Below are 13,870 nucleotides of genomic sequence, written 5' to 3'. Positions count from 1 at the left end.
TTAATACAAAGTATCTAGCCCAAAATTTGTGTGTGTGTTATTTATTCCCATATATTCTCCTATTTATTAACTTTAAAAATTTTCTTTCAGTCTCGTAGTGTGGATAAGCAACATGCTGTAATCAATTATGATGCCTCTACGGATGAACATTTGGTCAAAGATTTGGGCAGCCTAAATGGGGTAAGTAAAGAGCTTATTTTTTGTTTTATTTGAATATAAATTTAATGTTGTAAGAAGACAAATGAGATTACATTTTCTGTTTGTATTGTATTTCCTTTTCTTAAGTTTCCATTTTACTTTTAAATATTTGCTAGGTACATAGCACTTTGGGGACCATGCAATAGAATGTGAAACTAGTCCATGTTCTCATGAAACTGTATAGGTAGTAAATACTTACAAGAATTCAGGAGGTTCTTGATTATTATCTGTTATGTTTAAAAAGACTTCTTTATGGAGATTAGATGAAAGCTTTATCTCTCTTAATGGCTTGAAATTTATGTGTGGGAAAACAGCCGTAAGGCATAGCAGTAAGAATGCAAAAAAACAGCACTCGTGGGAGACAGAGAATCGTGGGTTAACTTTAGAAAATAAAGGTGGAAATATGGTTTGGTACCAGATGATGGAGGACCTCTAGAACCTTCTATACTAGAGTAAAAAGAAGTGAAACACATCCATTTACCTTAACAAATATGGTTATGTGATCTAACCACCAGTGTTCATTACTGCTTCTTTGGATTCCTACTTTGAAGATATTTTTTGTGTTACTGTAGTAAATTTTTCCCTAATTCTTCCATTGATCTTTCGACATTGGAAAAGTGTAATTAGCCACATAATAAGAGAATACTGAAGTACTGAATAATTTGTCTTACTACTTTTCTTATGGCTCTGCTAGCATAAGCAAATACCGTATTGTTCATATCTGTGTTGTTGAATATCTTAAAATGATTTTAACAGAAACTAAATGTATTCCAACTGCTTTTAAGTGCTACTGCTTTTCAAAACATACATTAAACATGTAGAAAACATATGCAGAAATTTGGCAAATACAGTAAAACATTTTTTCTTGTTCTGAATTGGCCTGCTACTGAAGGACTTTGTATGTATTCGAGATACTTTTTTTGTAGGCATGTTTTCCTGTTGGTTTTATTCAAGCCTTTATTTGATTCTCAGGCACATAGAATTAAGTCTAAATTCTTCAGGTTTGACCTGAAATAGCTCACAATTGGCATCACCCACATTTCCAGATTCATGCTACATCACACTTTCCCTTGCCATGCTTCCAAAACAGTAGTTTCATACTATACTCTCTCCTCCAAAGAATTTGTTAGATTTTCTTCAGCCTAGTACTTCTCCAATCTGCCTTATAATTTATAAAATTCATACTTATTTTTTAAAGTAAAACCAAAATTCCACTTTTTTCTGAAGGGAGCAAAGAAAAGGTATTTGGGGATATTAACTTGCTGATATTGTTAACAAGTTGAATGGATGAAAGTAGAAAGTGATAGGCAAACTAGGTGGAAACTGTTTTAACATGAGGCATATATAAACAAGCAGTTTTGATTTCCAGCTCCTATTTGCAAAATTGTTTCCTTCTTTCTCCACACCTACAACCGTTTGTTTTAATCTCTATTTTGGGTGCTTGAGTATCAGCCTTGTATTAAATCTACTTTTGCATTATCTGTTGCTGTGATTCGTTATGCGCTCCTAACAGTTCATATGTCTTTTGCATTTATAAATATATCACAGCGCCTAGCTCAGGGCTCTGCACAGTGCATGAACCCAATAAATCTTTTTTGAATGGAATTAAATTAATTTTCTATATGAGGGACTTTACAGTGAAAACTTTTAATCTACTTCTGCATGTAAAATATGTTAACAATGTTACATCCTGTTTTTAAGCCTAGAAAGTTTCATCTTGACCACAGTGCTGTTCAAATGTGTCTTTGCATTCTTATCTTGGAAAATAATAAGTGAGAATTACATCACAGTGTACTTTTTAAGAGACTGATCAAATATAAAAATTAATTGGTGTTGGTTGTAAAAGAAATCAGGTGAAATATTAACTTCTAAGTTTCTGTAGGCTGACCTTTCTCATAATTTCATTATGTTAAATGATTTTATGAAATACAATAACTCAGAGAGCAAATCTGCATTTTGAACTTGAAATCAGGACCTGGATTTGAATATCAGTCTGTAATTTACCAGTGGTATAACCCGGGACAAATGAATTTCCCTGAACTTTGGTTTCCTCATATCTATTCCTATTAGTTCTCAAAGTTGTATGAAAATTTAATGAGTTGAAGTTTTGAGTTTGAAGACTCAATGCAAAATTTATTTACCTTGCTTTAGCTTTAAAATAGTGAAACAATAATTCCCACTTTGTAGTATTGTGAGGATTAAATGTGACAGTACATGTGGTGTGTGACTGTTCCAGAACTTCAAAGCATTACACAAATGATAAATGTACTGTTACCCAAGTAACAGCCTAGAAAATATGCCAGGATTGACTTTGGTAGCCAAAGTCTATGAACTGCCAACTAGCATGCATTTTATTCCTAAGAGAATTTGTAGACTATTGTTCACAGCCTACTTACTCTTAATATTCATAAACTTGTAGAAATTTGCGCATCAGGTTAAAAGTAGTGATTTCAGAAGTAAGGGGACACATGTAGTGGTTATGAGCCCTGCTTAATTCGTACTAGTGATGTAACCTTAGACAGGTTGCTGCATTTTTCTGTTCCTCAATTTTTTAATAGAAATAGTAAAATGATAGTCCGCTCAGGTTGTGAAGCTATAAATAAATTAAGTTTAAACGCTTTTAATAATAACCACTCTTCAGTGTTATTGGTGTTATGGTAAGAAAAGCAGTTAAAACAAGGTTTGCACCCTGTAGCCTATTCAATAAATATACTGTGTGTGTGTGTGTATTTTAAAGCATTTACCAACTAGACTCAATTTATAAATAACTCTACTTGTGACTTCCACTCCTTCTCCCTTTCACTGTACCCTAAAATATAATCCCACGGGACCTAGATCTACACTTGATGTTATTGCTACCAGAAATGAGGTCGCTCTGCCTGGGTAAGCTGGAACTGGTTCTGGAGCTGATGTGGTAGTTGGGTAATTTCCGTACAAGCCCCTTGAGAAGCCTTATTTGCCTTCCGTTCTTCCTGCCTCCTCGCTCCCCCGGAGCATGTGCCCTCTGATAGCACCAGGCCCAACGTGGTACCACCGCCATCCCTCCCAGCTCCGCTTTTTGTTACCAGGCTGCTCCTCAGCTCCCTGAGTTCCAACCCCAGCTCTGTCCTCCTTTCACACTGGAGTTCCTGCCAGCATCAGACCAGAGTGCGCTAGAGTGGGGAAGACATAAAGGAATGGTTCTGAAAGAAGAGGAGAGTTGTCGCTGGCAATGTGAGTGAAGTGGTTGTGCTCCTGGCCACGCCGCTCACATTTCCACGAGCATTAATATAATATGTGGTGGTTATGTGATGTTATCCTATCAATTATATAATTTAGTTGTATGTGAATTAAATAGGTATTTATCTAGTTCGGTTATTTCTGTGAGGTTAGTGGTTTGCATGGAGGAGTGTGGGCAGCTGGCCTGGCTTGGACACCCAAGCTTCTGTGATGTGGCGAGAGCGTGAGATCTGTAGCTCAGAGGCCTGCATCTGAATCCCAGCAATTCCACTTCTCAACTCAGATCTTGATTGTTACTTCACTGTCTGTGTCTCATTGTCCTTATCTGTCCTGCCTACCAGATAGAGGTCTGATCAAATGACACTGACATAAGAAAAAAAAAATCTATTTTTCTGTCCATATTTAATGTATGAAAATGCTTTGTAATTGCTTTAATACAATGATTTTTGCATGTGTTGTTCTTTGAAATTTTCTCCTTTTATTACTTTGGACCTTCAGGAGACTACACATATTTTCCTCCAGATGTTTTCACTTGCAGTTTTGTGAGCTAAAACTTTGTGTCTAGCTTATATTTTCTAAGCCTTTTTAGACCTTAGGGAATATTTCTCTCATAAATGCCAGCATGTTAAAAGTATATGTTTCTTGATCTCTGAAAATACCTAGTGTATGTTAAACAAACAATAGAGGCTTAATAATTAGGAGAATTGAGCAGTTTTAAGCTTTAAAATGAATCTTATAGGTCATCTTCACCATTTTGAGTAAATATGGTGTTTTACATTGAGGTAGTTTTAAATAAAATTGGCTCATAACTGTGACATTCCTCTTGCATAGTATACATAATTATTTATCTTCTGCTACCAAACATCAGTGAATTAATATTTTCTTCTATTCTTCTCTTTTCTGTCATTTTCCTCAGCTTTTTTGTTTTGTAATTATACATAGAACATTTTGGTAAATTCAAGATGTAAGTTTTAAAACACTAAAATGTTTGCTTTGGAAATGAACCTGAAATTAGTGTTTAGAAGTGCTGAAGCCTTTGAATTTTCTTTTTATTAACATTTAGACCTTTCTATGAAGCGTGTTAAAAGCTTGTCATTTAGGATTACTCATAAATCATGCCAAGGTGTGATCTCGAATTTTAGCAGTATTCCTCTGTCTCCATATTATCTGTGCTGGAAATAAAAATCACAACTTCTAATTTTTTCTGTAGACTTAAAAACTATATAACCCTAATAACATAATCCCCTGATATATTTTACTGTACATCGTTCAGGATCCTTCTAAACTTCCTTACCATGGAGGGACCCTTCCCAAGTGTTTATCCATCTCAAATCTAGTAAAATAGAAGGTGAAAAAATGGAATTCAAAAGGAAAGAGTAAAGTAATTTTTAAAGTTTCAACTTATCAAAGAAAAACTTGTCGGGTATTTACATGGTGTCTGCATTCTGGGCAATTAAGTATAACATTGTTCTGTGTTCTATAAATCTAGCAAATTCTAGGTCTTTAACTTCCAGTATGCCAAGAATAACAGTCATTATCATTTACCATCTGTCTCCAATGGACCCTTTGTTCATTTACAAATAGTTTATACAACTAAGCATAAAAGGATAATGAAAAACAACTTGAAATTTTAGTTAAAATTAGTCATGACAAATTCAAATTTTTATTCCATATTTTTCTGACTTTGAAAGGTACATAAATACACAAAATATTTCATGTTCATTGAGCACCACTAACTAATCAGTTGCCATGCATTCACCTGGAACATTTATATCCATATATAAATATCAAATTCAGATTTCAAGTACATCTCTAGCTGGTATCTAGTTTATCATCATTTCTAGTTCTTCTTCCTCTTACATTGTCAAAATACATTATTTTAAAGACTTGGACAGCTTAAAATTTTTTTAAGAGATGGCCATCTTCTTCAAAAATTGCAGAACATTTCTTATTTTTAGGTTTATAAACAACAAATCAGTCCACTAATTTTATTTCTACATCACTTCTTTCCTTCTAGTTACCTTTGTATAGATACCTTCCTTGAGCATTTGTACACTTATGAACTAAATCAAATAAGTGTTGGAACACAAACATCAATAAAATGAAAGAATACTGTCAAAATTTCTTTTAAAATACATAATGGCTTAGGTTTTTGTTGAAAATAGCGCATGATTCTTCTTATTGAATGGCTAACTGGAAGAACAGTATATGTATTTTTTGTATTTTTTGTCATTAGGAACATTCTTCTGTCTTTTGTTAGAGAAAATTCTTACATTTGAGAAAATCCATTTAGGGTTATCTTCATCTGAAGACTCATGGTCTGATATTTTGCTGCTGTCTTTTTGTATTCATCTTATAATTGTGAAAGATCTTCGTGTCTGTTTTCACCTTGCTTTTATGGATGTTAAATGAAAAATTCTGAATTCTCAGTTGTGCTCTTTGGTAGGTGGCGGGGGGTAAAGGACAAAGATAGTATCTCCAGATGTCTTTTATGTTTTCTTGGAAAGATGGTGCAATATTTTGAGTAATGCTGTAAGAAAACTGGAGGTTGGTGCAATAAATGATTTATTTCATGATTGCATCATCCTGCTATGTCTCTGTTTTTCACAACAGTAGCCACTGCCCAATGTGGCTATTGAGCGCTTGAAATGTGAATGGTCTAAAAAAAGTACAAAAAAAGAATTTAAAATATCTTGTTAATTTTTATATTGACTATTTGTTAAAATAGTACTACTTTGGACATGTAGATTAAATTAAAAGTATAGTATTAAACTAATTTTACCGCTTTCTTTTTAGCTTTTTAATGTGCCTACTAGAAAACTTAATAGTATACGTGTGGCTTGCAGTATATTTCTGTTGGATAGTGATATTTTAGGTAATTCATTATTCTGTTTTATTTTGGTCATTTTTAGCATAGTTAGAAATAATTGATGAGTAATGATGAAATAATTACAGGATGATGAAATAGCAGAATGTTTCAAGATACAGGAAAAATAAGATCACTAAGATCCCATATGTATTTAAGATTCATAAACGGGTCCAAAGGACTCATATGGCAGTTGTAAAATAGAATGTGTTTTATTCATTTTCTTTAAAGTAAATTTTCTTTTTGTTATTTTGAAAAATTCGAAGAATAAAAGTAATGAAATACCAATTCTCAGAAATAATTAGAATTGGCCAAAAAAGCTAAAACTGAGTTCAGTACACCCTGATGATCGAGAGTTAAGTATTTTACCCTTTACAGTTTGCCAGCTTCTGAGTAGGGGCTTTTCTTGACATCATTTTTAGGAGCCTAAATTTGTCTGGGCAGCATGGCGCACTTAGAGAACAGCGACCTGGTTCTTGGTGTGTTAGCAGTAATAATAATACAGGGCTGAGTATGAAATCCTTTATCCGCGTGTAAGATGCATGACACATGTTATGATACACGAACTGTATTACCCACCATGTGATATGTACTTCTCAGTATCAGTTTGGAGTGTTTGCTGATCTGAAATGTAGTAATTAATACTTTACATATAACCTCTTTTTTTTTCTTACAGACTTTTGTGAATGATGTAAGGATTCCAGAACAGACTTATATCACTTTGAAACTTGAAGATAAGCTGAGATTTGGATATGATATCCTTATATGATTTTGTACATTTATTAAATATTCAGAAAATCTTTACTCTGGTATAAATGAACATTTCTTGAGATATAAAAATTCACAATATAGGAATGTTAGAAGTCTCTGTGCCTTCCCATGCTAAAATACATGTTTAAAAATAATATACATATTTTTTGTTACTATATCTGTTCCTAAAAATAATCCTGGAAAAATTGATGGACACAACTATTTTTCCCTCCTTCTCTCTATATATAGTTTCAGCAGAGGTCTCCCTGCAGTGCTGCTGCATATGTAATTTGGGTATCAAAGAATGTACTGAGGAGAGGACAGAAGTGTTTAATATTAGCCCAGCCCAGGGATATTTTTGTTGTTGTTGGACGATAATGGCACAGATACCGCCCCAGAGGAATGTACGAATTTAACCCTGCCTCTCCTTCCTTCCCCACTTTTATTCCATTTTATTTATTCCATCTCTGCTGCCTATTTAATTCAAAATTTTTATCCACTTAGTGTGTATTTAAAAATAGGATTCTAAGACCTGAACAGGAACATGAGTGTGTTCTACTACCTAGGATAGGGTAAAGAATCACTAGAGAAGAGAAGGGATGTGGTTGATTGGAGAAGAATAAAAACATTTCTATTCATACTAAGCAAAAACTTTGTAAAATGGACTTATTTAAATACAGGTATTCTACATTATGCAGGTATTAAAATATAGGTATTCTACATTATGCTGAATGTTTTCCTTCAGTTTTAATTTTTTTCCATTACTACATTTATCTGGACTTCAGTATTAAGGAATGTATTAAACATATTGGCTTCGATGGAGTTTTATCATTCTGCAGAGAAAATGTAGTCTCAGCAAGTAGAGTGGATATTTAAATGTATTAACACTTTAAAATTGTTCTCAGAGCATAACTAGTTTTTATTTTATGTTTAACTTAAACTTTATGAAAAAATAGTTTTGCACATCACTTTACCATTCCAGTTGTAGAGCCAAAGGAACATATGAAAAGTGAAACTGTTAAACATTAATACTTTTGAGTTATGTATTTTAAATCCTTTTTAAAATATGTACCATAAAATGCAGTGTTAAGGGCAAAGGGCTTGAAGCAGGAACGTGTTTGGCTTGTTTGAAGAACAACATGAAAAGTCAGTGTGGCTGAAACCAGTGAAGAGCAGGATAGACCAGAATGTAACTCCTTTGTTGTTAGCAAAAATCACTTATCTTTTAAAGGGATTTAAATGATAAGAAAAATGTTTTCTATTTTTATGTCCAGTGTACGCATATCTTAAACCAATGTAGCTACCTTTTCTCATGTTCTTCATTCCTTGTTATAGACTCATATTTTCATCTAGTATCATTTTCTTCTGCCTGAGGGCTTCCTTTAACATTTCTTTCAGTATAGTTCTGCTGGTGATGAATTCTTTCAGCTTTTTATCTGGAAAAGTATTTCATCTTAGTTATTGCAAGTTACTGCTTTCCGAATTCTAAACAAAAATTCTGGGTGACATTTCATTTCTTTCAGTACTTTAAAGATGTTACTCCCCTATTTTCACTTGCATCGTTTCCCTTAATCCCTGGTTTTGAGCAATTTGAGTATGATGTTCCTTGGTATAGTTTTCTTCATATGTCTTGTGCTTGGGATTTGTTGGACTTCGTGGATCTATAAGTTTATAGTTTTAATCAAATTTAGAAAAATTTTCAGCCATTATTTCTGTTAACTATTTTTTTCTGTCCTATTCCCTTTTCCTTCAAGGACTTCAATTAAATGTTTATTAGGATACTTGAAGTCATCTCCCATCTTACTTATGTTCTGTTTAATTTCTTTTCTTAATTATGTGTTCTGTCTGTGTTTCAATTTGAATTGTTGTTACTGCTGTGTCTTCAAGTTTACCAGTTTTTTTTGGTGATGTCTAATCTGTATAGTTTTCATATATAGATGTGCAATTTGGATTTTGTTTTCGATATCTTCCACATTTCTACATAACTTTTTGAACATAAGAATGCAATTATAATTTAACTTTTGGCATCTTTGTTGACATCAATGTCAGTTCTGTATGAGTTTCAATGGCTTGATTTTTACAAGCTTAGTAATTTTTGGTTGGATGGCAGATAATGTGAATTTTACTTTGATAGGTATTGTATGCATATTTTGTATTTAAATATTGTTGAACTTTGTTTTGAGACACAGGTTACTTGGAAATAGTTTTATCACTTTGGGTCTTGCTTTTAAGATTTGCTAGGCTTCTAAGATTAGTCTGGGGCTGATTATTCCGCACTACACAGGCAGGACCTTTCTCTGTACTCTACTATAGGGATCAGCAAACTCATTGGCTAATCTAGCCCTCAGCCTGTATTTGTAAATAAAGTTTTATTGGAACACAGTCACACCCACTCATTTACTTATTTCTATGGCTGCTTTTGCACTACCACAGGAGAGTTGAGAAGTTGCAACAGATATCATATGATCTACAAAAAACATCAAATATTTACTGTCTGGCCCCTTACAGAAAAAAAAAAAAAAAATGGCTGACCTCTGCATTGTCCAGTAACCGATGATTCATGAGGTTTACTGTTCCAGACCCTGTGTGAGCACTGGGCACTATTTTCATACTTTCAGATGGTTCTTGCCACTGCCCTAGGTAGTAGTTTTCTCATATTTGAGTATGATGTGCTCATCAGTACTCAGTTGCGTACTTGAGCAAGACCCTCTTAAAACGTCTGGAATTCCTTCCCTGGCAGCTTTCTTTTCTTCAGCACACAGTCCCATGAACTCTAGTCACCTTCTTCCAGAGTCTCGACCCAGTTTCCTCCAGGCAACCTTCCAGGCTCTGCCTGGATTACCTCTCCTAGTGTGACCTGGAAGCCCTCTTAAGGTAGTGAACTAGGGTAGTGACTGGACTTAACATTCCAGGAATCACTGTCTTTTGTTGCCTGATATTGCTTGTCTTGATAACTGTTATTTCATATATTTTGTCCATATTTTTGTTATTTTAAGATGTCTTGGCCCAAAGCTGAAGTCTGATAAGTGGAGTTTGGACATTTTAAATATACAAGTTGAATCCAGGGGAGGACAGAAATTTGGGGACTTTTATTTAAAACCTGAGAACAAATGGGATCACCAAGGGTGTGAATATAGATTGATAAGATGCAAAACTGGTACATTCCATCATTAAGAGGAGGGAGAGATGAGGGACTAGTATAAAAGACTAAGAAGGAACCACTAGTGAGCTGGGAGGAAGGAAAATCAGTTTGGTATGGTTTCTGTGCTTAGTTAAAAATGATTTATTAAACATCACTTAAGTACTTTAATTCTCCAGATCTCCCCCTCCTCACCATCCCAGTCATATGAGTTATTATAAAATATTATATGTAATTATTATATGTATTATATGTAATTACATATATAAAAATGGAATTCTCTTTTCCCAAGGTTGTCTGCTTCTGCCATAATGGCCCACAAAATAATTAGGTTAATCATATTAGAAACAAGGTAAAAATCGTTTTCATAGCTTCTAAGATCATGATTTATCTATACTCGGAATACTGTATGTAGCATTGTTTGTATGGGAGTCCAGATAATGGCTGCTAAAATGATGAAGGGGGGATAAACATTAAAAATTTCCTCTTCATTCAGAGAAGTTAAGGTTTTTTTCTGATTCATGTGGTTTATATCCACAAAAAAATCACACTTTTCCAATTTTCTTAAAAATATACGACATTTCTCAGAGCTTAAAAGAACTAAATTTAACAGATTGAAATGAGCCATTAGATAAAAAAATAAAGTCAGAGAAGAAAAGTTACAATCAGTTGTTGAAACACTACGTTCCTATAGAATAGGGTCTTCTATAACGTGGACAAGGTATTCATCTGCTAAAATATATTTTTTGGAATATACAGACAAAATTAATAGATTAAAACTTTGTGAAAGGTTTTCTACCATAACTTTTTAAAAACCTTTGGCACCTTCTGCCTTCTTAGTACAGCATGAACCTGTGTAGCATAATTGTATATTTCATTATCAAATGTAGTCAAATAAACGAAGATTCCCATACTCCTAAGGAAATTCAAAAAGAAAAGTTCTGGGCTAACTTTAAGGAGAATTATTAAAGATGACCTTCTTGTTTATCTATTTTTAAATCACACATAAAATATACATATTTAGAAAAAAACGCTTCCAGTTTTTTTCATTGTATAAAATAATTGCATTCAAATATTCTCATTTATCTGACATCAGTGTCTTCAACACTATGAGAATTACACTTTTTAGTGATATATTCTAGTATTTCAGAGAATGTTATATTAATACCCATCTAAATCGTTTGAGGATACAGCACTTTCTGAAACCTTATAACACTGGAAATCTTGTCCCAAATAATAAAAGCTCATTATGTAATATTTAGGAAATTTTTTAAAATTTCCCCTATTCTGTGATTGGTATCTCCTCAGTGAAACAAATTAATGACTTAATTTTACAAATAATTTTTGAAAGATGTGCTCACAATAATATCTGAAAACGTATTTTAAAGCCAGAACCCTAGGAGTAACTAAAACTGTTTAAAATTTTGTTCTCTTTTTAACCTTAATTGTCATTAAGATAAAAGATGGTATCTTAGAACACATTTCTAGTATACAGATGTTTCCATGATCCCATGTTTAGGTAAACATTTCCTGAATAAATTGAGCATCGGGATGACTTAGAATAACAATCATAGTCTTACGTAAAGAAATGGGGACATAACCTATAAATATTATGATTTTTAATAAACAAGAATTTAAACTTTTTGTAATTTACTTTTTGGAATTTTTGTTACTAGTTTCAGGTATACAAAACAGCATAGTGATTAGATATTTATACCCCTCACAAAGTGACAACCCCAACAAGTCTACGACTCTTATGACACCATACATAGCTATTATTACAAAATACCATTGACTATATTCGCTATACTGTACATGCCATGACTATATTTTTTAGTTATAGTTGACATTCATTATAATTGACATTCCATATTATATTAGTTTCAGTTGTACAGCAAGTGTAGTGGTTAGGCATGTATATAATTTATGAAGTGATCACCCTGTAAGTTTGGTGTCCATCTGAAACTGTACATAGTTTTCACAATATTATGGACCGTATTTCCCATACTGTATTACACATCCCTGTGACTATTTTGTAACTACCAATTTGTACTTCCTAATGTCTTCACCTTTCTCACCCATCCCTCCCTTCTAGCAACTATCAGTTTGTTCTCAGTATCCACGAGTCTATTTCCGTTTTGTTTGTTCATTTATTCTATTCTTTAGATTCTACATATAAGTGGGATCATATGGTATCTATCTTTCTCACTCTGACTTATTTCACTTAGCATAATATCCTCTATAATTGACATATGACTATAGTTAACAACACTGTATTGTGTGTTTTTTATCTTACTGACATGTGTAATTGTGCCTTAGTTTGACATTTTATTTAATTAGCAAGTTAAAAACAGTCACTTAGGTTTGAACCACCAGGAAGATGGTAGGTAAGCTGGGGGTAAAAGCTGGAACTAGGACAACCATAGTCATACCCGAATGCTCAGGTAAATTCATGACCTAAACAAGAGGATTCTTGATTCTTCAGTCCCACACCCAGAAAACTTTTTTATAGGTAAAGTGTTTAAACCTAAGATGTATGGCCTGTCTCAAGTTTCCCCTGGAAATCATCACCAAGAAATCCTCACAGCAGGCTAAAATGTGTGTTTCCCACTGAAAAAAATAGAAATGGTTTTCATTTTTTTAAAGATGCCGTGTTTCCCATTGAAAATGTAAGAATGGTATAAATCTTCTCCAGCTGTTAACGAGTTTCTTGGGTTTCTTGGGGATAGACAAAATTACTAGACTTATTTTCCAGTGAATACATTTAGTTGTGAAGTATACACTTCTATATATACCAGCAAATATTTACCAGCATATGTATGTTAAAACAAGGAAAGTTTTAATATTTCACAACTGTAGGAAGCCATATGCAGTGACAGAAGCCGCGGACTACAGTCAGTTGACTAAGTTGTCGTCTTTGGGTTCTGTCCCTCCAGTCCAAAAGTTCTTTAACTGTGGAATAGGAAGCCAGGGTAATGGAATTGAAAAGGACAGTCCCCAAAGCTTTTCAAAGTTCTTTACAAATCTGAATTTTTATTATTTTAATGAGTAGAAATATAGGTTAAATACTTGTTAACAAGTGTACTGCTCCTTATGTGTTAGAAGTCTTTCCCCCCAGGTAGTCGTGGTAATTATAGCTTTCTAACCTTGAAGTCATGAGTGCTCTGAATTGGTAAAGAATGGAATTCAATACATGGTTATAAAAGTCCTTTCATTACAGGGTTAAGTAATGATGGGAAATGTGACCTCTACTGTTTAGTGAAAGATGTTTTTAATATACAGAGGCATTGTTCTTTTGGGCATAATAATGAAAGCATTCATTATACCTAGTACTTGGTTCTAATCCGTATAGAATCAGTTGTTTGACAATGTAATCTGACCCTGATTGCAATTTCTTAGGAAGAGGGGTGGTTGTGGTTGATGTAAGGACCCTAATTATAGCATTTCTTTTGCATTTTCAAAATGAACTTTATTTTTATCGATGCCTGTGGAATCTTGAGTCATTGAATTACTTCAGAATTAAAGGTTGGGTAATCACTGATGAGATACTTCCTTTTACATTTTGTGATTAGCTATCAATATAATTTGATCCAGGTGCTTTTTTTTTCCTTGCAATCATATTGTTACTGAGAACTGAAAATGTCTTTTTGTGCTGTGATTAATTATCCAGTTATTTACTTCTTGAAGGTCATAATTAC

At 33.4% G+C, this 13,870-nt stretch overlaps 1 protein-coding gene across 12 annotated transcripts in view; it reads left to right on the top strand.

Moving 5' to 3' along the window:
- CEP170 (centrosomal protein 170) overlaps window positions 1–13,870 on the top strand; it is a 108,900-nt gene that overhangs the window by 32,394 nt on the left and 62,636 nt on the right. For 8 of the 12 annotated variants that reach the window (XM_074316830.1, XM_074316828.1, XM_074316827.1 and 5 more), the window contains exons 3-4: window positions 91–180; window positions 6,960–7,041. In XM_074316830.1, coding sequence (XP_074172931.1) covers window positions 91–180; window positions 6,960–7,041 — 172 coding nt within the window. Of the gene's footprint in view, window positions 1–90; window positions 181–3,233; window positions 3,412–6,959; window positions 7,042–13,870 lie in introns of those variants that run through there. The other 4 variants (XM_074316831.1, XM_019746818.2, XM_019746814.2 and 1 more) reach the window with 2 other exon arrangements.

Source organism: Rhinolophus sinicus, linkage group LG12 (genome assembly GCF_036562045.2).
Source record: "Rhinolophus sinicus isolate RSC01 linkage group LG12, ASM3656204v1, whole genome shotgun sequence".
NCBI classification, from domain to species: Eukaryota; Metazoa; Chordata; class Mammalia; order Chiroptera; family Rhinolophidae; genus Rhinolophus; species Rhinolophus sinicus.
This window is presented reverse-complemented; position numbering and strand designations above follow the sequence as displayed.